At 37.9% G+C, this 25,160-nt stretch overlaps 1 protein-coding gene across 5 annotated transcripts in view; it reads left to right on the top strand.

Moving 5' to 3' along the window:
* Nucleotides 1–25,160, top strand: part of ZBED4 (zinc finger BED-type containing 4) — a 30,317-nt gene extending 5,157 nt beyond the window's left edge. For 2 of the 5 annotated variants that reach the window (XM_005498159.4, XM_065048946.1), the window contains exons 2-3: nt 5,146–5,223; nt 19,847–25,160. In XM_005498159.4, the coding sequence (XP_005498216.2) occupies nt 20,253–23,771 (3,519 nt within the window). In that variant the 5' untranslated portion in view covers nt 5,146–5,223; nt 19,847–20,252 and the 3' untranslated portion in view covers nt 23,772–25,160. Of the gene's footprint in view, nt 1–5,145; nt 5,224–9,475; nt 9,655–13,573; nt 14,556–19,846 lie in introns of those variants that run through there. The other 3 variants (XM_065048949.1, XM_065048947.1, XM_065048950.1) reach the window with 3 other exon arrangements.

The raw sequence follows: 25,160 nt of genomic DNA, 5'->3' as shown, positions 1-25,160 counted from the left end.
ATACTCTTCTGTAATTCTTTGCAAATATATGGAAGAAGATCTTTAAAATTAATAATATATGAAGAGGATCAAAGAATTTCTACCAGTCTTGCTCCAAATATGTTAGGAGTCCACAGCCCAGGGCTAGAGAACCGTGGCTGCGAGAATGATAAACTCCCAATCAATCTGGAACTTGTGTGGGATTTGCTGCACCAGCTAGGTCCCTATAAGTCAATGAGGCTTGATGGGATTCATCCAAGGGTGCTTAAAGAGCTGGCTGGTGTCATAACGAGACCTCTCTCCATGATTTTTTTTAACACTCTTGGGAATCTGGGGAGGTCCCAGATGAGTGGAAGCTGGCAAACATTGTCCCAGTCTTCAAGAAGGGCAACAGGGATGACCCTGGCAACTACAGGCCTGTCAGCCTCACTTCTGTGCCTGGAAAAATTATGGAGAAGATTATTCCGGAAGTTATTGAAAAACACCTGAAAGACAATGTAGTCATTGGTCCCAGCCAGCACAGGTTCATGAGGGGGAAATTCTGCTTAACAAACTTTATTTCTTTCTATGACGAGGTGACCCACCTAGTTGACCAAGGGAAGCCAGTGGGATGTGATCCTTTTGGATTTCAGTAAAGCCTTTGATACTGCCACTCACAGGTTCATCCTGGACAAGATGTCCAGCACACAGCTGGGTAAACACACAATGCAGTGTGTGAGCAATTGTCTGACAGGCTGGGTTCAAAGGGTTCTAGTAAATGGGGTTATGGCAGGCTGGTGACGAGTCTCTAGCGTGGTTCTGCAGGGATCCATCTTAGGGCCAGTGTTCCTCAATGTCTTCATAAAAGACACAGGACTTGCTGGAATACTAAGTAAGTTTGCTAATGACAAAAAATTGGGAGGAGCTGTTGACACTCTCGAGGGCAGAGAGGCTCTGCAGAGGGATCTGGATAAGTTGGAGAACTGGGCAATCACCAACCTCATGAAGTTTAATGAGGGCAAGTACTAGATTTTGCACCTGGGACACAGCAACCCTGGCAGTACATACAGATTGGGGGATGAGATGCTGGAGAACACCTCTGCAGGGAGGGATCTGGGGTTTCTGGTAGACAGCAAGTTGAACGTGAGCCAGCAGTGTGTCCTGACAGCCAAGAGGGCCAACCGTTGTCTTGGGTGCATCAAGCACAGCATTGCCAGCTGGGTGAGGGAAGTGATTTTCCCACTCTGCTCCGCACTGGTGCGGCCTCACCTGGAGCACTGGGTGCGCTTCTGGGTGCCACAGTGCAAGAAGGGTATAAAGCTACTGGAGAGTGTCTAGAACAGGGCTACGAAGTCAGTGAAGGGTTTGGAGGGGAAGCCGTATGAGGAGCAGCTGAAGTCACTTGGTTTGTTCAGCCTGAAGAAGGGGAGACTGAGGGGAGACCTCATCATGGTCTACAGCTTCCTCACAAGGGGAGGAGGAAGGGCAGGCACTGATCTCTTCTCTCTGGCAACCAATCATAGGACCTGAGGGAATGGCAGGAAGATGTGCTGGGTGAGGTTTAGGTTGGACATCGGGGAAAGGTTCTTCCCCCAGAGGGTGGTGGAGCACTGGAACAGGCTCCCCAGGGAGGTGTCATGGTGCCAAGCCTGACAGTGTTCAAGAAGAGACTGGACAACACCCTCAGACACATGGTGTGAACTGTGAGATTGTCCTATGCTGGGACAGGAGTTGGATTCAATGATCCTTGTGGGTCCCTTCCAACTCAGGACATTCTACGATTCTAAGTTTATTTAGTTACCATTTCAGTAATTATACTGCTTATCTATTATAGTTCTGTATGCTATTTTCTGAATTACTGTTTGCCTCTAAAGAAAATTAGCTCAGATCCAGCTAAAATGACTTTTTCTTTGTTATTCTTCTCACTAAAATAAACAAACAGGAAAACCCAAGCATTAATTTGAATTGAATGAAATGTTTGACCCAGCTTGGAACTATTTTATAGTCATGTTTAACAAATGAAAGAATGGGAATAGAAGGGTTGTGAGATTTTGGTGTTGTTTTCTGAAGACATTGTGGGGTGGGAGGATAGAGATGTGTTATTTGTACTCTATCTTGGCTATAGTTTGATGGCTCTGGCACTTGCAAGGAATGTGGGAGAGCCAGGTTCACTTCTCTGCTTTGCCTCAGGAGTTAATCCAGATCTTGAGAGAGTTCCCTAACTGCTCCTGCTGAGCACCTTGCTTCGGGTAGATCTCTGTCTCCTTGGCTAACACCTTCTTCTTTGTATACATTATTTAAATGATTTTTTTGTATCAGTCTTCACTGCCAAGTGCTCTAGCAACACAGTCCAAGTCATAGAAGGCAAAGGCAGGGTCTGGGAGAATGAAGAAGCACTGACTGTAGGAGAAGAACAGGTTCAGGACCGTCTAAAGAACTTGCAGGTGCCTAAGTCCATGGGATTTGGGATGCCTCTGCGGGCCCTGAGGCAACTGGCAGATGAAGTTGCTAAGCAACTATATGTCATATTTGAGAAGTCACGGCAGTCTGGTGAAGTTACCACTGACTGGAAAAGGGGAAACATAACCCCCATTTTTAAAAAGGGAAAAAAGGAAGACCCAGGGAGCTACAAGCCATTCAGTCTCACCTGTCTGCCTGGCAAGATCATAGAGCAGATCCTCCTGGAAACTATGCTAAGGCATATGGAAAATAAGAAGGTGATTGGGGACAGCCAGCACATCTTCATTAGGGGCAGATTTGGTCTCATAAATTTGGTGGCCTTCTACAATGGGGTTACAGTGTTGGTCGATAGCAGAAGAGCAACTGATGTAATCTGCCTAGACTTTTGCAAGACATTTGACACTGTTATGCATGGCATCCTTGTCTCTAAGCTGGATCTGATGGATGGACCACTTGGTGGATAAGGAATTAGCTGGATGTCACACTCAAAGAGTTGCAATCAGTGGCTTGATGTCCAAGTGTATACCAGTGACAAGTGCTGTTCCTCAGGGGTCATTATTTGGACTGTCACTGCTTAACATCTTTGGTGACATGGACAGTGGGACTTGAGTGCACCCTTTACAAGTTTGCTGATGACACCAAGCTGTGTGGCGTGGTCAACATGCTGTAGGGAAAGGATGCCATCCAGAGGGACCTTGACAGAGTTGAAAATTGGGCCTATGCGAAGCTCGTGAAGATTAGTTAGGCCAAGTTGCAAGGTCCTGCACATGGGTTCAGGCAATCCCAAGCACAAATACAGGCTGACCGGAGAATGGATTAAGAGCAGCCCTGAGGAGGACTTGGGGGTGTTGGTTGATGAGAAGCTCAACATGACCCAGCAATGTGCACTTGCAGCCCAGAAAGCCAACCTTATCCTGGGCTACATGACCAGCAGGTTGAGGGAGGTGATTCTTCCCCTCTACTCTGCTCTTGTGAGACTACCTGGAGTACCGAGTCCAGCTCTGGGGCTCCCAACATAAGAGAGACACAGAGCTGTTGTACTGAGTCCAGAGGAGGGCCACAAAGATGATCAGAGAACTGGAGAATCTCTCCTATGAAGGCAGGATGAGAGGGTTGGGATTGTTCAGCCTACAGAAGAGAAGGCTCCAGAAAGACCTTACAGCAGCCTTCCAGTACCTAAGGGGACCTACAAGATAGCTGAAGAGGGACTTTTTACAAGGGCATGTAGTGATAGGACAAGGGGTAATGGCTTTAAACTGAAAGATTGTAAGTTTAGATTAGATATAAGGAAGAAACTCTTCACCATGAGTAGTGAGAGTAGTGAGTAATTGGAACAGGCTGTGTGGTGGAACTGTGGATGTCCCATCCCTGGAAGTGTTCAAGGTCAGGTTGGATGGAGCTTTGAGCAACCTGGTCTAGTGGAAAGTGTTCCTGTCCATGGCAAGGGGGTTGGAAGTAGATGATCTTTAAAGTCTCCTCCAAGCCAAACCATCCTATGGTTCTATGAAATGTTCACTGTAGTAGTCACAGCTGAAGTGTCTCAACAGTCAAATTAGCCAGGTGCACAGCTCTGGAGATGTTTTCACTTGCTTTAGGTGGAATATGGAAGTATTTTTAAGTGAAAATGTCAGTAAAAGAGGTTATATGTAGTGCAGGAATCAGGACTTTCAACTCTCTGAGAAGTGTTCTTCCCAAAGCAGAAAAAAAAAAAAGTGTGTGTGTGTATATATATATATATATATATATATATATGTGTGTGTGTGTTTATACGTGTATCACACCGTCTCACAATCTGAACAAGAGTGGTAAGTACTGACTGGTGGGGAGAATGCTTTGCTGATTTAACACCTGTTCACACTTCATCCATATGAAGTTTAGAAAAGAGGACAAAGCAGCATCCTGACCACTTAGCATTGCAGAGTCCAGCATTTTCTGCATTTGGATTTGAAGTCAAAGTTGACTTTCCGCATCTTCTGAGATGGCAGAAAGATTTCTTGCAGGGTATATTTGTAGTGTACTGGGCCAATGAAACAGCTATGGTGTCTTCACAATGACACTCGTGTCTATATAATGGTCAGTGGGACTGAAGTTGTGAAACTCCAAAAATAGGTGCTGTGGTGGACTGTTTTGGTCTATTTTGTTGCTAAGTCGAAATATCTGACGTAATATGCTCCACTTGCAATAATTCCTTTCTCATACATGAGGATTGATCATCGTGTGTTGATCCTATGCTATTGTTGTTGGTTAATAATGTGCTAGGTGCAGTGTATAAGCAGTGTTTTTAGTTCATGGAGAACAAGCTGCCAGATGAATGTTGTAGTGCATTGGAAGGTGTCAGCAAGCTCCTTTGGAATCTTGCATGTAGGGTAGACTAGATTTTATTCTTCCTGAGATGGAGTCATCCCTAAACATTGAAGAAAAAAAGGAGCAGCACCAAGACAAGTACAAAAATTTGACTTAAATCTTTTTAGAACTCGTCTTGGGAGGGGGTGTATTTAGATTTTTTGCTTTGGAGCTCCGGAGTTGAAAATGTCTAATTTTTCTTGACAATTATGGGGGCCAGGAATTTTGAAAAAAATGTGAGAGCTAGTCACATATGAGCTGGAGCTCATACCTATGACCTAGCTATGGCCTAGCGAAGTACTTGAAACATCCCATGACTTGCCACTGTGGTAGTTAAAATGACTAAAAAAATATTAAAAGGAATTGCTTTCTTCTTTTCCTCAGATACAATCGTCATCATTAAGTTTGAGTAGGAAGTATTTAACCCCAAATGAAGCCGCCTACATGCAGTGGAAGAGATGTGTAAGTGCTTTTTGTTTGCTTGTTTATTTTGCCTCGATAAGCTAGTGGTCAGCTTGATTGTTTTGGGTCTTGTATCATTATCGTTGTTATTAATGTACAGTCAGCCAATGGATAAAGGTAATGAATAATTGTATGCCTGTGCATTGACTTGTAAGGAGTTTAATAATTTAGCAGGAGTTTTATTTGAGTACCTGAGACTTAAAAATTGAGTTTGGAAGCCTGGATATCTTTACAGTGTTACAGTAATAGTAACCAGTTTATAATTTGTGGGGCACCTCTTACTCAGTGGTAACAGCTGGCATATGTATATCCTTACCCATCAGTCTGTGTCTTAGAACGGGGGAAGTAACTTGCGTGCTACATTAATCTTATACTCAAATTAAACTCACCTTATTCAGATTTTCATGTCCTCACTGATAAAGTAAATTTTAATATTTTCTTCTTTTTTGTTTGAAACATTTTTTTATATATTAATATATATTCAGTTTCAGCTGTTGAGTATAGATTTTTTGGAAGCCTGAGGTTCCTTAGTAAGATGCAGTACAAAAATTTTTTTCATATGCAGATGAACATTTCTATGTAGATTAACAATAAATATTATTTCAGAGCTGTCTGTTTTGTTTTTTTTTTCTCCCCCTCTCACCTCATATAAGATAGTTCAGCTTTTAAGCTGACTATGCTATTGGGTAATATGCATGTTAGCCACAGATGGACAATGTTTTAATATAGGTAAAATACTGAGCTAGAAAGTCTTTGTTAAATCATAGAATCGTAGAATAGTGTGGGTTGGAAGAGGCCTTTAAAGATCAGCTAGTTCAGCCCCGCTGCAATCAGCAGGGACATCTTCAACTAGATCAGGTTGCTCAGAGCCCCGTCCAGCCTGGCCTTGAATGTTTCCAGGGATGGGGCATCTACCACCTCTCTGGGCAACCTGTTCCAGTGCCTCACCACCCTGACAGTGAAGACTTTCTTCCTTATATGTAATCTGAATGTCCTTTCTTTCAGCTTGAAGCCATTACCCTTTGTCCTATCACTACATACCCTTATCAAAATTCCCTCTCCAGCTTTCTCGTAGGTCCCCTTTAAGTATTGGAAGGCTGCTATAAGGTCTTCCTGGAGCTTTCTCCAGGCTGAACAACCCCAACTCTTTCAGTCTTTCCTCATAACATTATTCAGATTAATTTCTTGAAGGAAAGTTTTCCTAGGTGACACATAAAGAAGGTGTGTGGGATTTTGTGTATCATTCTTCAGAGTCCAAGCAAAAATGAACTGCTTTCCAAGTCCATAGCATAGCCAAAGAGCAGGCAAGAGTAGCTGTTTTTTGCAGTGGCCTTTTGAGTCAGCTCTAGACTACTGTAAAGAAATTTGTTAAAAGGGACAATGTTGCTTTGACAGAATATCCAAACGTTAGCTCTCGCATATTTAATACTGTATTCTAATAAACCCATCTCAGGGTCACTCTATGCTTTGCACCATTCCATTATATGATGTCAAGCACTGTAGCATTTTATAGTTCTAGCTGAAGTGTCTTTCTAATTTTCTTTCAAGGTTAAAAGCCTTTAATGAAAATATCCACTTCAGTACTACCTGTCTGCTGAAAATGAGTATCTGGTCTTAGTGTCTTCAAGAATTGTTTCTTGAATTATAATCGTAGGTGAAATAACTCGTGACTGCAAGTTCAGTTGTTCAGGTACATAGTAAAATGGTTAGTCTTAAAGAAATTAAATGCCAATATGAGCTCCGACAGAAAAGTGTATTCATTTTATCACCTGTTTTTTTGTCATGTGCTTCATTGAAATTTAGGTTGTAAGCAGTCTGGAATAGAGCTTAGCTAATTTTGGTCAGCCTAAAAATGCATTTATAGAACATATTTTGAATTCCTTGTGACAATTTTTTTTCCTTTAACTATTTTGTGGTGGTTTAATAGAACACAGTAATTTTTACATGTTTATATTGGGAAATATGAAATATGAGGAATATATCGAGCACATAATCTTAAATTATCTCATACTACTCCCTGCTGGGGTAATTTTCTTTCATGTCACAGTGGTTGAAGACTGACTTTATTTTTCCTCTGTGTTTCAGTGTATCGATATGCACTATGTGATGTATTCACCAGTACAGATTGCACCATGCAGCATGTTAATGAACAAGTTATTGCATACTAGCTCCTAGAGTTGAGTGCTGCAGCCCACAGAACTAGCACATTTTGCAAATGTTCCTTCTGTCCATGATGTGTTCTTCATTTGTGATTAGGAAGGCACTCTTTTGGTAGTATGAGTACTTATATAGAGCTGAAGAGCCTCCTAAGAATAGAGATGGAAATATTCTGCTCTCCGGAAGTTATCTATTCTCTTAAAATTTTACATTTTAGTAGGTCTGAAATGTTATTGGTCTGCATCCTTTAGTGACCACTGTAAGAACTGAAGTCTCCCAGTGCTCTGCAGTACCTTCTATGTGCAATTTAGATGGTTGAAGAAAATCTAGTTCCTGATTGAAGGGATCTAGTAGTGTTAGATGTGTCAAGAGGAGGTGAGAGAAGAAACAGCAGTTTGGAAACGGCTGTTTGTTTATACCTCTCACCCAACTATTGGCTCCTAGTTCTTGAGAACTTTTTTAATTTAAGATTTGGAATAGCAAATCCTCGCTGAAATGTGACACATATAATGGCAATCATATCACATTTTCTATTTTTACTGTGTTTCTCCCCTTCTTTCTTCCGCATTACAGGTGGGAACGTGATATGGTAATAACTATAGGAGTGTACTTACAGATAGGAGAAAAAAAAAGCACAACCCAAAAGGCAACAGGGTAATACTCATTACTTGAGAGCTGTTCACTTCTTGTGACTTGCATTAGTCACTGCTGAAATAGTAGAAGTGGGTCTGCTTTTGGGGAGCCACACAGGATACAGACCATGCTCTCAGCAGCATCTTTGCATTTGACACTGGGAAGCTGTGGAATTGAGGTTCTATTCTTCTTTTCCTTTCCCTGTGATTTGAGTTGTCTTCTGTGGCTTAGTACGTGGCGGGGAGACCATAATAATCTGTTTAGGACAGGAAATACAATTATACTTTTAAAAAACAGGGAGCTTCCTGATCCTTCTCATTCTTGAAATGTTTTTATTTCTCATTTATATACCTAAAAAAAAAATAGGTTTAATAAAATAATTACAGGGCGTTTCAAAAATATGGACCCTATTACTTAATAATACTGCTTTGAAATTTGGTCCATCTTTTTGAAACACCCTGTATTATGATTTCTGTATGATAACAGAAATCAAGCAAATAGGAATAGCAAGGCTATCCTTTTGTTACCTGCTCTTGTACTAAAAATGTCTTGGATCCTGCTCTGAATAAAACACCTGTGTAACCTTATTCTATAAAACATATTTAAATTACAGGTTGCATTACATGAATTTAAGCTCATGAACTGCACTGGTTAGAATAGAAACTGCAAAAAGCTTTATTCTCAATTAGAATTCTTCTGATAGCTCCTCCAGCAAAACCGTATTTTCTCAAAATCTGTGTTTACAGCGTTAGGATGGTTCTCCTGTAAACCATCTCTTCTGGGAGAGAAAGACTGAGCTATTTGTTTGCCAGGGACAGGAGTGTCTCTTTGGATTTCCTGCTAATGCTCAGTGTGGTGCTAGTGGAAACAATGTCGGCTTTCCTGGCTTGGTTGTCTGTGTCAGCTGGATCTGCTGTGAAGTCTCACCTTGCCTTGAAGGCAAAGAGAATATGTCCCTAAAAGGGCTTAAGGAGTGGCGAAAAGACCCCTTGGCATGGAGGCCTGGGACAGCCTGGTTGACAAGTGAAGAGGGAGTTCTATACACTCAGTTCTCTCTCCCTTTCCCCTATTTTATGAATATGAATGTTTGTTTTGAGAGGGACAGAGTTGTGGTCATTGGTTTTTAAACTGGGATATCAGGTGAAAATGTCAGATGCTACTAATGAATGTACAATTTACTTAGACTGAATGAGAAAAAAATGCTTGAAATGGAGATAAGAAGTTCACCCTTATCATGGGCATGATCATTTATGCCTGCATGTGATATGGAAGCTTGGCTTTAAAGTTATCTGTTTTTTTTTGTTGCAGTGCTTCTGCTTGTTGGCAAGATGAAACAGAATATTTCTGAACACTATAAAAATGTTTTTGGATGGTATTGTGAATGTTATTTACTATTATTTAGTGTATTTAGAAAAGAGATGGTATTTTCCTTGCTTCAAGTAAAATATCTGTTTCTTCAAAGTACTACATGAGGAAGAAAGAAGATAACCTGGTACAGAGAAGAAACAGATTTCTTTGGAGAATCATTTGCGATTGAGGATACCTTCTGACTTGAAATAAAGTTTTGTGACAAAAGAAGGATTAAGCTTAGCTGTAAAAATTCCCTACGAAGTATTTATACTACTGTTTATCTTCTCAAAGGTATTTTTTGTCTTTTCAGGGACTGTGAACTGTGTTTTCTTTCTAACCTGTCTTTATATGCACAAATGTTTCAGGATACAAACACATAATATAAGTATAGTACTATGTTATATTACACGTACATTAATAAAATATATGTAAATTGTGCAAAATCTCTCCATAGCACAAGTGAAACTGTCTGAGGACGTGTAACTTACTAGCATGAGTACAAACACAGAAGTGGATTAATAAGTAGCTATGAAGGATATTTTTAACAGACCTCTTCAGACTTGATCTGGTTAGTATCAAAATAGATACTAATATACGATAGTTTTAGCAGTTCAACAGATTATATATATATACACACACATATATATACATATAAAAATTTTAGAAAAACTACAGTTCAAACAGCTTAATATAATATGTAAATGCCCCATTTACATTTTTTGGAGTTTTTTTTCACTTTATACTTACATGGGTGTTTTCATCAAGAGTTTCGAGAAGACTTACTGTGCACATGACACAGCTTGCCCCTCCTAACTGCTTTCTCATTCTTCATCATCCTGCCTATTCAGCTCTGTTACCCTCAGCTTTGTCCTTTACAGGTGTCTCATTTTTAACTGAAATAATATTTAAAATGCTTAAAGTCTCACTCTTACAGAGTTTAAAGATAGACATTAAAACAAAACAAAAACCCACAACAAACAAAAATTTTTTTTGAAAAAAGCATATGTTTTCTAGTATATTTAGCCAGCTAGAGAGGTAGACGAGTCAGAAGGATCTCCTAGTCCTGTCTGGACTGCACAAGAGAAGGAGCAGAAGGGTGTAATAGGTTAGGTAGAGGAATTGATCACATGGAGCAAAGATGTGTCAGAGAAGCTTTGCTTTGAATTTTCTAACACTTTTCTGAAAGCAGGCTGCTGTTCTCTAGCAACATGGAGTAAATGTCTTTTGTCTTTCATTCTTTTGGAACTTGTTACTGTGTTCCTGTTTGTGTTGTTTCTTGTTCCATGATAATACTGATTCATCTTCCCTGCTCTGTTCTTATTTTTGTCTTCTGTATTTTACCCTCGTGTTCTGTTACTGCAACCTTTGCTCATCTCCCCACAGTCCTAAATTGTACAGCATGAGATACTAAAAGCAGCTTTGATATCCTGCATTAAAAATGCTGTAAGCCATACTGTTGTATGTACTTCAGCTGTTTAAAAAAAAGAGGTTTTTTTCCTTAAGAAAACCACCTTATCTCTTGTAGCATTAAGAACTGTCCCGTCTTATTAGCATATCATATTTGTTTGTCAGGAAATGCAAATGATAAAAGTATCAAAATAAGGGTATAATCTATAGCTTTAATTTAGATACATAAGATTCAGGAAAATCCTGCTTAAAGTTTTAATGAAATTATTCCTTAAAACATCAGCATTTTAAAAAATGTCAGATCTGACATTTGGTAGGTGTGAGCAATGGCATAGAAACATCTCCTGCAAACATTGCTTCAGTAGTATCATACCAAATAATGAGAACTCTTCAACATGTAAGAGACAGCTTGGATTCTAGAAAAATGTTGACATAGTTTACTTACTGTGACAGATGTTTTTTGTGAGTGATCTCCTAGTAAAAGCTGAAACAGAAATTATTAGCATGTGTACAACCCGCTTTTTTTCCCCTCCTTTCTTATAGTGTGCTGCTGTGGGAAGTTAGCAAAGGATGTGTGAAGGAAGAGAGCCTCACTTGAGATCTGATGGTATTTTTAGTGCACTAAGAAAAAGAAGTAGTGGCGATTAAAGACTTGTCAGGTGGTTGTGGGCGTGAGTAGCATTACTGTTTGTGTTGATACACTGTTTGTGTTGGGCATGTATGGTGGTACATGTAACACAGTGATATTTATTTTTTTTAATATAAAACTTGGGAATGACATTGTTTTGGCTGAAGTGATTTTTTTGTTGTTTAAACTTGCGTTTTTATTTTACTTTTAAGATAAATTCTATTTGAAATAATGTGGAATGAGGATTTCTGTTCTATGGGCTTCAGGTGGTGAAGGATGATGTTTCAAATAGATATACACTTAATAAATTGTCAGTTAAATTTTGAAGACTGATTTCTCCAGAAATAAGCTTGAGTTTTGACTTCCTACCCTATGTCAGACACCTTTTTTATTCTTAAACGTACTGATAAGTCAGTATGTACCATTGAGGTCTGATGAAACATGTGGGTACTGAACAAGTTTTGCAAATCCAGTTGGGCATGAAACAGGGATGTCAGAACTAAATGTCAGCCAGATGTGAATAGTACGCATGCTAACACGAACATCCTCATTTATATAAAACTTCACAAATAATGGATATTAAATATATAATATGTAAAAAGCATTATCTCAATCTTTTTAAGAAGTTTTATGGTTGAGGATATACTGGTATAAGAACAGAATTAAGAGTGAGATTCTATTTAAAAAAAAAAAACAAAACATTAATTTTGAAAATGAAATCTTCATTTCTTCTTTTTGTCTATTTCAAAGTATTTTTTTAAATTATGCTAATGTGGCAATCATGCCGTTTCTCTTTGTTTTTGCCATAGTCATGAATTGTTTTCACCCCTTTTATGCCCTAATGTAGTTTTGTGCAGGGGGACCTGGTGCACACGCTTTCTTCCATACACTGTGATGCAGATGATTTAGGGTTCGAGATGAAGGTATTTGTACAAAGCTGAGGCTTTTAATTCTTGAATCTTTCCTGAGGCTCCAGGGAACATCTGAAAATGACCAGTAAACAGAGTAGCATAGACTTTTTGATGTTTACAGCAGCAAGAGGAGAAAACAGATGTACAAAACAAACCAGGTTTTAAAAGAGTAAGAAGCTGAGCTTGAGTTTGTGCAACATTAGGTGTTGTCCATGTGCTAGTTAGATTTTAACTCGACTCTGTCCCTTTAGCAAGAGTCTAAGAGTAAAGCTATCACTTCTGAGCTGTGCTGCTGATTGTTATCTTCCTCCATTATTGTTAATTTGGTGGAGGTGGGGAAAATAGAAGACAGAGAAGAGTCCAGAGACTGCTAAACCAAAAATATACAACTTGGCACTAGCAAGTCTGTTTTACTGTTTAATATAAAATAGTCTATGTTCACAGTAAAATTATTTGATGTTTTGGGGACAAGAGGCAAGAAAGGGGTGAATATTTACATCCAGCTGGTAGTCTTTTTGACTTTTTAGTCTCTAGCTAAATTTCTGCATTTGTAATGAGGGTTGAATACCCAGAGTCTAATGATGACTATAGCTATAATACTCAGCTCTCCACACTTTGCTTTTTCTCTGTCTGTGATGACTGATTTAGGCCCCAGGTTACACCAAACACTGAGGTTTTCAGCAACATGTAGATGCATGAATTATCTTTATACTTGGATAAATCGGAAGTCTCTGTGTCTTGGATGAGTGCACCGGGGAACTCACATGCCTTTCTTGGAGGGCTCTCATTCCTCCTGCCTTGTCTACCTGAGCGTGTACCTTTGTCCCATCACTTTCCAAAGCACGTTTTTGTTTCCCTCCTTATGTGTTACTCTGAATATGTTATTTTCTCTTTGTAATTTTTCCTGGCTTCTCCTCAGGGTTGAGGGAGTTTGAGGGCACCAGCTGCCCTGTTCTTCCAGCAGCTGAATCCCAGCAGTCACAGCATCCTCAGGAGCTGCCTGGTTCCTGCATGCCAGCCTGTTACAGCTCCTATGTGTGGCATCCTACTTGGCTGGTCACACATCTGTGAAATGCTCCAGCCTTGGAGGAAATAATACCTCCTCCTTTTTTTTTTCTTTTTTTTTTTTTTAAGTATCTTATCTTTATTTTATTTTATTTTATTTTATTTTATTTTATTTTATTTTATTTTATTTTATTTTATTTTATTTTATTTTATTTTATTTTATTTTATTTTATTTTATTTTATTTTATTTTATGATTTGTTTTTCCTTGCCACGACCAGCCCTAGTCTAGCTGAATCAGTCTTTTGTTGTTTACATAAACATACAAAACTGTTCATGAATATTCCCTATGTGTAAACTAGGATTTTTCTAAATGTTTGTCTCACTCCGAAATGGAACTTGCAAAATAATTATAAAAGCTTTTCTTTTTCCTTTTTACACGTTCCAGGAGTATTTAGGGAGCCTTAATGAGAGTGAGACCTTGTTGGAAAAGGTGCAAAGTAAGATGACCCTGTAAAACTCATAGCAGAATTGATGGAACAAAAACAAAAGATGAAAGATATTACAGCCCTCCTAATTGTGAGGGTGTCATGGAGGGAGAAATTTAAATGTCTGCAAGGGCAGTAGTTAGTGACAGAACAAGAGCTAAACCTATTAATAGATATGATTTCTCGGCTGATATTCAAAAATGTTATGTTTTTGTTACTTTCACATATCACATTTTTTAAGATATAACGAAAAAGGCGTAGTAAATAGTTGAAATTTTAAATAAAAGTACTTTTCAGTTTCTAACATTAGGAGTTTTCAGTAAAAGAGAACACTTACAAAAGGAATAGCTTCTGTCGTTTGTTTCTTTTTCTGTGTATGCCCTTTATTCTTTTCTTTTTTTTTTTTTTTTAATTGATGTAGATATTATTTTGGTGATGATGTTTCCCCTACATACACTTCTCCATTTTTTGTTTTTACATAATTTCTGTTAAGTTCACAAATTCCTATAACCTTGAACTCTTTCACATAAGATTACTAAAAATGTCTCATATTACTTGTCCTAATTATTATATTCTGTTCCAATATTCGGTTAGGGTGAAGACTGTTCCTGTCAACAAGGAGCAATGTACAGTATTGGTGGTGCTGTTTCCATACTTTACTCTTTTGTGTCCAGATGGAACATTTTGGGTTGTGAAAACGAGAGGTTACTTTGCAAGTTGGAGAGAATACCTTTGTAAAACCGCAACAGTTTTTGGTTAGTGTAAGATTTTCAGTTTAGGTGGCTGGAAAAGTAATGGAATAGAAAAGATGGCTTTATCTTCCTCTTTTTTTCTCTCCTGGCAGTCCTCTACAAATCTTGCCTCCCAGGAAGTTCAGAACAATTTGTTTCTTTTATTAAGCCTGGCTTTCTGTACTTCGATCCCAATTACACTGTTGCATCCACTAGTTCATGCTTGTAGGTCCACGCAGATTCCTGTGAGCTTCAGTGAGACTGGAGCGCAGGACTCGCCTTGTTTCAGAGTGGGACTAACGTGCTAATTTTGCAATGTTTTAATCACTCAGCATCTCGTAAACTTCTGCAGTTCTTTATGAGTGAGCTTGTAATGATATTTGGTCATAGGAAATTTCTGTAAAAAAAGAAAAGTCACCCTTCTTAGTTTTCCTTCTTCAAGGGATTTGTAACTTTGAGAAGCGGTGAGGTTAATCTAGGCTTTACATTTCATATTAAAAATATATTCTGCTTGTTTGTTACACATTTTTGGATGTGTGTTTTGTTTTCAGTTTTTTGGAGTTTTTTGTTTGTTTTGGTTCTTGTTTGTGTGGACTTCTTAGCAAATATTCCTTAATTAGTATAGTACCTGCCATTGAAGTGGAAGCTAATAATAACTTCTTAAAATGTCTGTTTAATATTGCTTGTATTGCTTGCTTATAGGGGTTTTCTTTTTACTTGATGTTCTTAATGATGCCTGTACGCTTCCAAAAATAAACAAGATTAGCACTATTTATTCTAAAACTGACATCCATTTCTGCAAATTGTTTTTAATGTGCTTTTATGTACCGCCCACGCTCAAAATCTGTCACTACTTTTTTTTTTTCAAGCCAGTAAATAGTGTTGCTTTCACTGGCTCCACATTTGCTGTCTCTCGAAACAACTACTCTTGCATTTTGCAAGTCTGTGTGTTTGTATTTACACTGTATGCGCTTCTATAGTAATTTAAAGTTTTTTGGTTTAAGTTACTTTTTCTAGACAATTTCTAGCCCTAAGATTCTGTAACATAATCAAGTCCATGATATTGCCCGACTGCTCAGTCTAGAATTATTTACAGCTTGCAGGCCACTATCTGCTTTACAAACAAATAATCTGCTCATGGCTTAGTGCTCTTGCATACTTTTCATACTTCTCTGTGTGTTAATGTATGCCTCTGTAATCCCAAGACACCGGTGTTTTTCTTTTTTTACCCCTTCCTTCAGTAGTAGTTTCTTCTGGTCACGGCAGCCAGCTGTGGCGCTCTGGATCAGAGACATGCTTCTGACGCTTCTTGTCAACTACTACACACTTTCAGTAATCCCATTTTGAATGGAGAATCTTATAAAATGTTTTTGCAAGTTTCTTGCCACAGCAAACTGCTGACAATCTACAGCTGCTCAGGAGCTAATAGGCCAGGGTAGTATATTTGAGCAGATAATGGTCCTCTAGTTCCATTTATTTTCTTTGGAGATTTTCTTGCAAGGTAGCTCTTAATTAGTTGTTTTGCTACTTGTTGGGATCTAATGAGGAGATTTCAAAGGCATTCATCATTTTAATTTTGAACTGACTGCCTGTAGGCTTTTGCACCTTTGAAAATATTTTCCTTCTCGTTGAATATCCTGTTTGTTTAGCAGGAGTCCTTAACTTCAAGTAGCTTGTGTCCAAGGGTAAATAATCTATGTAAAGGTGGTCATAACAAAATTCATACTTTGTTCTAGGTCACTGTAAAATTTTAAAATAGGATGGAGTGTTTTGTTTGGTTTTGAAATATATTGACTCTTATATAGAGTTGGCGTGGGAAGGGGAGATGAAAAACATCTCTTTCTAACCCTGAGTATTTTGGGGACTGTATTCTAAAGGAAATTTGGATTGAACTCCCAAGGTTGTTTGAAGGGAGCTTGACGTAATGTTACAGTATAGAGTAGTAACACTCAAAGCAATAGAGATCATGCTTAAATGTTCTAAAGAAAATGGAAAAAAAATCTCTTAAGGGGCATCCAGCTTTGGGGATTTCCCAGGAAGTGATGGAGCAGCCCTAACAAGTCTACTTGAAGAATATCATCTATTCTGCATTCCTAGAAGGCAGCAAGAATGCCCAGAAAAATAGGTACTATGTAGCCAGAGACCTGTAGCAGCAATAAAGTGGACATGATTTAATTAATATTTTCTTGTTTTAAACTCAGTTATAAGTACACTAAAATAGTGTAACTGGCCACAGTATATAAGCACTTCATGACATTGCTAATGGCATAACCCTCCTAACAATATGAAAACATTTTATGTCACAGCTAAGCATAATTATAGAAATAATATGTAGCTGCTAAGGGAGACCTATATTTAATTGCACAAGTAGGGGACAGAAAAACATGTAAATCATAATTCCAGCCGCAAAATCTGCAAGCAAAAACAAAGCATACAGAATAAGCAGGAAAGATTTCTGGTGGAACAAGAACAGTTATTGGTCCTGAAGAAAATAAGGTAAATAATGTCAGGAGCAGATGAGATTGCTTCCCACACCCTTTTTTTGGTGAAGGAGATTATGGGCATTAAAAACACCCAGCAACAGCAATAGGTGAAATAGGAACGCATGAAATCTGCCACCGCCGTTTCTGCTTCAGAGCCCAAATAGCTTTCTCCCCTGTTCACCTCAACTTCAGCAACTAAGACCGTCAAGGACTGTAGCCATCTGTATTTAACCACATGGCATCAGCTCAGTGGTATTTTGTGCCCAAAGCTAATTTAGGATAAGATGATTAGGGCCTACCTGTTTGAATATGTAGTGATAATGGCTGATAATGATTAAGAACTCAACTGGTCTCATCTATCAGTTTTCCAAGTCTTCCCATCACAGCTGCCTTATATTATACTTCACTGTGTAAACAGTAACTGCTTATCAGGACAGGGACAAGTGAAGCGTCTCCATGAGTTGTTTTTGCATGGTTAAGAAGTTACAGGAATTGTAGGCTAGAGATGTGATTACCTGTTTTGAGGCAAAAAATTGTGCACAGCTTCATCGGAACCCTACATCAATTGATGCATGTGTGTATTGTGTGCGAATCTAACTAGGAATCTGTAATGTCCTTGCTGTAACTTGGCACTTAGATGCATAATTTATGTTCTGTAAGCTCTGCATGGAGTCGCTTGTGAGCCTTTCTGTTCTGTGATCGTAAGTCACAGCAGCGTATTGTATATAATTGTTTTTCCCGTTTGTAGTACAAGCTCCAAATTCACAGATTAGATCAAAATAAAGATTAAAAAAATCCTCTTAGATTGATTTCTATTTAAAATGTTGACAGTCTTTGGCTATGTCATAAATACATGTGTGATCATTAACTTGTGTTTCGTTCAGTCTTATACTGAGTAATGTAAAATTAGTTTTTGCTGCTTTAGATGTGATTTCACAAACATGTACGAAATACTGTGTATTTAAATTAATTAATTAAATTAATTTCTCCTGGAAATATAAGGTTTTTCAAGTCTCCCTTCAATAGAACTGACATTCTTCATGCTCAACCCTCATATCTTTTGTTGTCAGAAAACTTTTTTTTTTAAAGAAAGACTACAAATACTAAAGCTTTTACAGGAAGAAAACCAGAGTTACTGCCTTCCTCTTTGCAAGTTCTGACTGCTCCATCTCCTTTTCCTTAAAAGAGCTGCAGTAAGCTGGTTACCTGCCCTGTTCCCTGCCTCTTCTCCTCCACTGGAAAAGAAAGTTCTCACTGCAATAGGCTTTCCAGAAATCTGAAATCCACAGAATAAGAAGTGTTTCTGATCTCTCTTGTAAGCAGGCCTCAGAGAAATATTAATTAAACTAGGTTACAAAGCTAATATGGCATTAGTCTTGATACAGGGGGGAAATGGCTGTATGAGTACAGCGTAGACTTTTTTTACATGTCCTGTAGCTATGGCTATTTTCACCTTTTGTCTGCTGAAATCCTTCTTGTGTTTGAGTAACACATGCAAATTGTGTGAGAAATTTTTAAATAACCAAATCAAATTTATGTTTTGTCTTCAGCTGGAGAGAAAGAATCCCTTAAAGTGCAGTTTGCACAAATTGGACTGCATAGTGTAGCATCAGCTGTGTGGTCAAAAAATGGTTCTCTTGAATGAAGGTACCAGTAAGTACATTAATGACACAAGAGAATGAGTGAGAAAAGAGTTTGGCAAAATTTAGAGTTCTGATAGAACTGTAGTAAAAAGGAAAAAAAAAAAGTAGCTGACAAATGCAGCCATGTTCTTCAGGTTTGTGTGGGGCCAGTGAGGATTTCTGGTTTTTGAGCCTGTTGTTGCCTTGTGATTTATATGCAGCTGTACTTAAAAAAAACTATTATTTGTACTGGAATAGTTGGTGGGGAAATCTTTAGCCATGAGGGAAACAGGCTGTCTTGGTGTGAATGTACTTTCTAGCACAACCGTGGCAGTACGTGAGGAACCTGGACTGGCGGCACTGCCTGTGCAGCTCTGTGTGCCGCTGTGTGGATCTTTGCTTCTGAGTGATGCTGTTGTGCTTTTGGGAGACCTCAGTGTGCGTGTGGCAATCGCATAGCGAGTTGTCCTAAATTCGGCGTTGTGGTTTTCAGTCATGTAACTCTAAATGTAGCTTGTTTCTATCCTATGGTGTTGTCTGGGAGTGTTATGGCATGAATATAACCATGTGAGACTATGGTCAAAGGAACAGAGAGATTAGTGTCACTAAACACTGGACACCCTTACAGAAGTTTCTTGTAAAATACTATATTTTTAAATACTATTTTCAGTAGTGAAGGGCTCAATGTACAGTAGTTTAAATTAACATTTAGCTTTAAATACGTATTTCTGTGCTAATGTGACTAAATGCCTGCTTCTTTTCATATGTATCTGTACATATAGACACATATGTAGTATATGTTTGTGTATATATGTGTATGATTACGCATATGCATATGTATAATTAGGCAATGGTTAAGATGTAGGATGAGGCATAGATATGTCCAAGCAAATGTAAAAGTGACACTTGGAATCTAGATTTTGTCAAAGCTGAACCAGAGCTGCATGTATAGACACATATTTGCCCACAATAAATATATTAAGTAAATATTTGTTGTTGTTTTTTATAGTACCCTCAACTGTTTTTATCTCAAAGGAGAAAAAGAGAAAAAAAAAAACACACCAGAAACCCTCCCCCCAAAAAAACCAAACAAACAAACCCCCATAGAACACACAGTGCATGTTTCCAGTTCACCTTTGCTAGTTATTTAGAGTGTTAGTCAACTTTGTCTTCTGATTTTTTTTTTATTTTATTTTTTTTTAATTTCTAGATGGTGCAGAAGAATTGCAGTTGCCCAATCAAGATGAACGGAATGGCTTCCTTCAACAAGAAAAGAGAACATTGTTTTTTTAGGATTATGTCTACAACATGAAGCATTTAACAGTAGCTGTCTTTGAGAACATTCATCTATGACAAGAAATGTCCTGATCCTGGGAAAAAAATGAGTTTCCATTAATTAGGTCTGTAATTTTTAAATGCATTTTTATGACTGATCATATTTGCTTATGCACAACACGGGAACAGAATTCATAAAACAGATTATTTTGACACATATGCACATTTGTGTTTGTGCATTCATTATACAAGATACATCATTTAAATCAAATTTAAAATAATCTTTTAAATTGTCTGTATTTATTAATAAATGAAGACTTGGCAAGAAGAATTTGTCATCCATGGACAAGAGTAAAGAAGGTTCCCCCAGAATGGATGGTAATTTTGTATTGGGTAAAATCAATAACTTAAAAGTAGAGCAAGAGGAAGACAGCATTAATTGTACTCTAGAAAGAATGGATATCAAGACAGAACAAGATGATTTCAAACATGCGGACAGCAGTGATGAACAAGAAGACAAAGAAAAGAACTTCATTACCAACAACCCTGGCAAATATTTATCTACAGAAAGTGAAGATGATTACGGATCTCTTTTTTCTCAGTATAGTAGTACGCTGTATGATGTAGCAATGGAAGCTGTGACACAAAGCCTCCTTTCTAGCAGAAACATAAGCTCTAGAAAAAAGTCACCTGCTTGGAACCATTTCTTTATATCTCCTAGAGATAGCACTAAAGCGATATGTATGTACTGTATGAAAGAATTTAGCAGGGGTAAAAATGAAAAGGACCTGAGTACAAGTTGTCTCATGAGACATGTGAGGAGAGCACATCCCACTGTACTCATTCAAGAAAATGGAAGTATGCCAGGTATACCTTCCTTTTCTTCACCTACATTGTTACTGCCACCTCAGTCCGCAGATGTTGGAGATCTGAGTTCTATGTTATCCCCTATAAAACTGGTCAAGAAAATGGCTTCCAAAATACCATCTCCAGATCGAATAATTGAGGAATCTGTTTCTATTGTTTCTTCTGAAGAAATACCAGATCTCTCAGTTTCTGAAAAGTGCAGCAAAGAAGAAGTCATGGTTGAGTCATCTTCACAGCTACCCAATAATCAGTATGATGACACTGTGGAGAATGTAGCAGAGAAAACTGTTGTCATTCCAAAGAGCACATCAGGTTCCAGGAGGAGATCTGCTGTCTGGAAACACTTTTATTTGTCACCTCTAGATAATTCTAAAGCTGTTTGCATCCACTGCATGAATGAATTCAGCAGAGGAAAAAATGGAAAAGACCTGGGAACAAGTTGTTTGATAAGACATATGTGGAGAGCCCATCGTTCCATTGTTCTGCAAGAGAATGGGGGTGGTACCAGCATACCACCTCTCTACACCACACCTCCAACTCTGTTGCCTTCTTTACTACCCTCAGATAGTGATCTGAATTCTATGTCATCCTCTCCTGGAAAACTAGTGAAAGAATCAACTTCTGTTTCTTCTTCTCCAGACAGAATCTCTGAGGAAATCCATACTAATCTCTCTTCTGGAGATACTCTAGTGGAAGACTCTATGCTGTCATCTTCTGATGATATAGGTGAAGTCTCTTTTGTTTCCTCTCCTGAGAAACAGTGTGAGGGATTAGGCCCACTAATATTTGAACCTACTGCTGTATTTCAGCAAAACAAAAGGATTATGAAGAGGCTTAAATCAGAAGTTTGGCATCACTTTTCACTGTCACCTGCAGACAGTCTAAAAGCCGTATGTAGATACTGCAGTTGTATGATAAGTCGTGGTAAGAAAGGAGATGTGGGCACAAGCTGCTTGATGAGACATCTATATAGACGCCATCCTGATGTCATTGGAAACCAAAAGAGCTTTCTTGATGTGAGTTTGGCAAATTCTCCTTATGCCACTTTGGCTTCTGCAGAATGTTCATCCTCAAAGTTGACTGACTTGCCTACGATGGTTACACATGATAATCAACTTATATTTCCTGTTAATAGTAAGAAGACCTCAAAACTGTGGAATCACTTTTCAATTTGTTCTGCAGACTCAACAAAAGTAATATGCATGCACTGTGGACGTACAATAAGTAGGGGGAAAAAGCCAACAAATCTAGGCACAAGTTGCCTTCTAAGACATTTACAAAGGTTTCATAACAATGTATTGAAAACTGATGTCTCGGAGACAGTATTATCCTCATCTACGGATAATCACATGCCACTGAGCACAGAATTACTAGGATCTTCAAATTTCGATGAAACCAATGACAAGTTTTGTGACTCTCACCCAGTTGCCAAAAAAATCACAAGTCTTGTAGCCGAAATGATTGCACTTGACCTCCAGCCATATTCTTTTGTAGACAACGTTGGCTTTAACAGGCTGCTTGAATACTTGCAACCTCAGTATTCTTTACCTTCTCCATCATACTTTTCTAGGACAGCAATTCCAGATATGTATGATAATGTAAAACAAATAATTATTTCACATCTGAAAGAAGCTGAAAGTGGAGTGATCCATTTTACATCTGGAATATGGATGAGCAACCAAACACGAGAGTATCTAACTCTGACAGCTCATTGGGTAACATTTGAGTCTTCATTTCGACCACAGTGTGAGGATTACCATTGTTCAGCACTATTAAATGTCTCACAGATTGATTGTGATTACAATGGAATCAGTATTCAAAAGCAGTTAGAGTACTGGTGGGAAACATGGATTACTTCTGTTGGCCTTCAGGTTGGGATTACTGTTACTGATAATCAGAGCATAGAGAAAACTTTAAATGAAGGTGATCATTCAAGTGTACAATGTTTTAGTCACACTGTTAATGTCATTGTAAATGAGGCTATTAAGAGCCAGAGAATGGTTCAGAATTTGCTTAGTATTGCAAGAAAGATCTGTGAACGCGTCCATCGGTCAGCAAAAGCAAAAGAGAAGTTAGCTGAGTTGCAAAAAGAGTATGAATTGCCTCAGCATCAGCTAATACAAGATGTTCCATCAAAGTGGAATACATCATTTCATATGCTTGAACGTCTTATCGAACAGAAAAGAGCAATTGATGAGATGTCGATAGAATGTAGCTTTCGGGAGCTCATAAGTTGTGATCAGTGGGAAGTCATGCAGTCCGTGTGTCACGCTCTCAAACCTTTCGAAGCTGCAAGCAGGGAGATGAGCACACACATGTCTACTCTCAGCCAAGTGATTCCAATGATTCATATACTCAACAGGAAAATAGAAATGCTATTTGAAGAAACAATGGGCATAGATACTATGCTGAAATCTTTGAAAGAAGCTATGGTGAGTAGACTGTCCTCCACGCTTCATGATCCAAGGTACATTTTTGCTACACTTCTGGATCCCCGGTATAAAACATCCTTATTTACAGAAGAGGAGGCTGAACAATACAAACAAGACTTAATCAGGGAGCTGGAAATAATGAGTTCTACCTCAAATGATGATAAACCTGTTTCCAATGGATGTGATATAGGTTCACCATCTACAAATTCATATGGGGAAGATAATCTTTGGTCACTCATGGGTGACATGAAGAAAACGAAAGACCTGAAAGAGAGAGCAAAGTTACCAGAGGAGATGGTGCTTTCTTACTTGGAGGAAGAAGTGCTTGAGCATAACTGTGATCCTCTAACTTACTGGAACTTTAAGAAGTCATCTTGGCCAGTACTGTCAAAATTGGCTGTCAGGTTCTTGGGTTGCCCACCAAGCATCGTTCCTTCAGAAAGATTATTCAGTACATCCAATGAAAGCAACAACTTTAGCCAGTCAAGGTTAATGATTGAACACTTTGAAAAGCTTATCTTTTTGAAAGTCAATCTTCCTTTAATATACTTCCAGTATTGAAACTAATGAACAAACTGCTAGACTAAATCTATTGTTGCTCACTGGATATTAACTGTCTATAACTTGGATTGTTAAATTGCTCCAATAGGGGCCATGTATGACATCTAATCAGTGACTATAATTCCAAATTTTAGTTTCATTTTTTTTCAGCTTTCAATATGTCTACATGTGCCTTATTCATAGTACTTCAGGCCAGATATTGTATATATGTTTTTTAAAAGTTCTTACTAGAGGTAGCCTGTCTTGTCAAATTATACAAAATTATGTAGGTTTTAATCCATAATTGTAAATGGACTTTAAAAAAGCTCAGTCATTTGTTTTAATAGAATGGCAAAAAAAAGATGTAAACAGTTCTATTCGGTAGTTTTTTATTCAATTATTATGTAAAAACCATAAACCAGGTACTGTATTTTAGTTGAACATTGCTTTAATTGCAACAAAACAGCTTTTGTAGTTGTTAAAGCTGTACATGAAAGATGGGTTTCAAACTGTCTTTTTGTCATGTGTTATTTTTGTTTTTTTGTTTTTTTTTTTAATCTGCAAGCCCTAAAGTACTTAAAGGATTAAGAAGAATTATTGAAGCAGATATGTTTACAGGAGACTATTGACTTTGTATCTGAAAATTAATCTTAAATTCGAAGTTATGTGGAATGTCAGTTATACAGCAATCGGTAGTAAAACTTCCCATTCTGGATTCTCTTGTTCAGGTTTTACATTTTAACTGAACTACAGAAATATTCTGGGTATTTATAAAAACTTTTTGGAAGTCTTATCAAAGTTTGTGAATTAATGCTTCTTATTTAATGCTGTGTACAAAAAAAGGCAAGAAATTTACCATGAAGACTGAAATGTCATTCTGAAGCCTTTTCTAATCTTTAGTGCATTGAAACTATAAGGTTCCCTATTGTAAAAATTGAGCTCTTATTCCTAATGTAATTTTGGTTGTGTAGAACAGCCTGTCTTAAAGCTTCTAGTACAGAAATAACCTGATCTTCTGATTTTCCATCATAGCCTTATGGATATGGTGCACTGCTTAGAATTTTATGTAGTAGGGTTGGTACGTAACTGTTGGTGTTCATCAGGAAAATGGGATATAGAGCCCTCAACACTTCAAATAAGATTAAAAAAAAAAAAAAGCCAATGTTTTAATTTGAAAGGAACACTCTCCATGGGGTTTTTTAACTCTAGAAAGAATAATTTTCTCATTTCAGTTTTCATTGCATATTTTTGGGAAACAAGTCATCATTTGTCTATGACCTTTTAGAAAAGTTGTAGCTTTGTTAAAATACTGTACCTATGCCTAATCTAATTTTGCATTTACTATGTTTTAGTGTATTTATAAATGGTGAACTCAAGTTTCTGAAATTAAACATTTTATTTGCAATTTTC

This window comes from Columba livia, chromosome 1, assembly GCF_036013475.1.
Source record: "Columba livia isolate bColLiv1 breed racing homer chromosome 1, bColLiv1.pat.W.v2, whole genome shotgun sequence".
NCBI lineage: Eukaryota > Metazoa > Chordata > Aves > Columbiformes > Columbidae > Columba > Columba livia.
The sequence above is the reverse complement of the archived record's forward strand: the minus strand, read 5'-3'. Positions and strand labels throughout refer to the sequence as shown.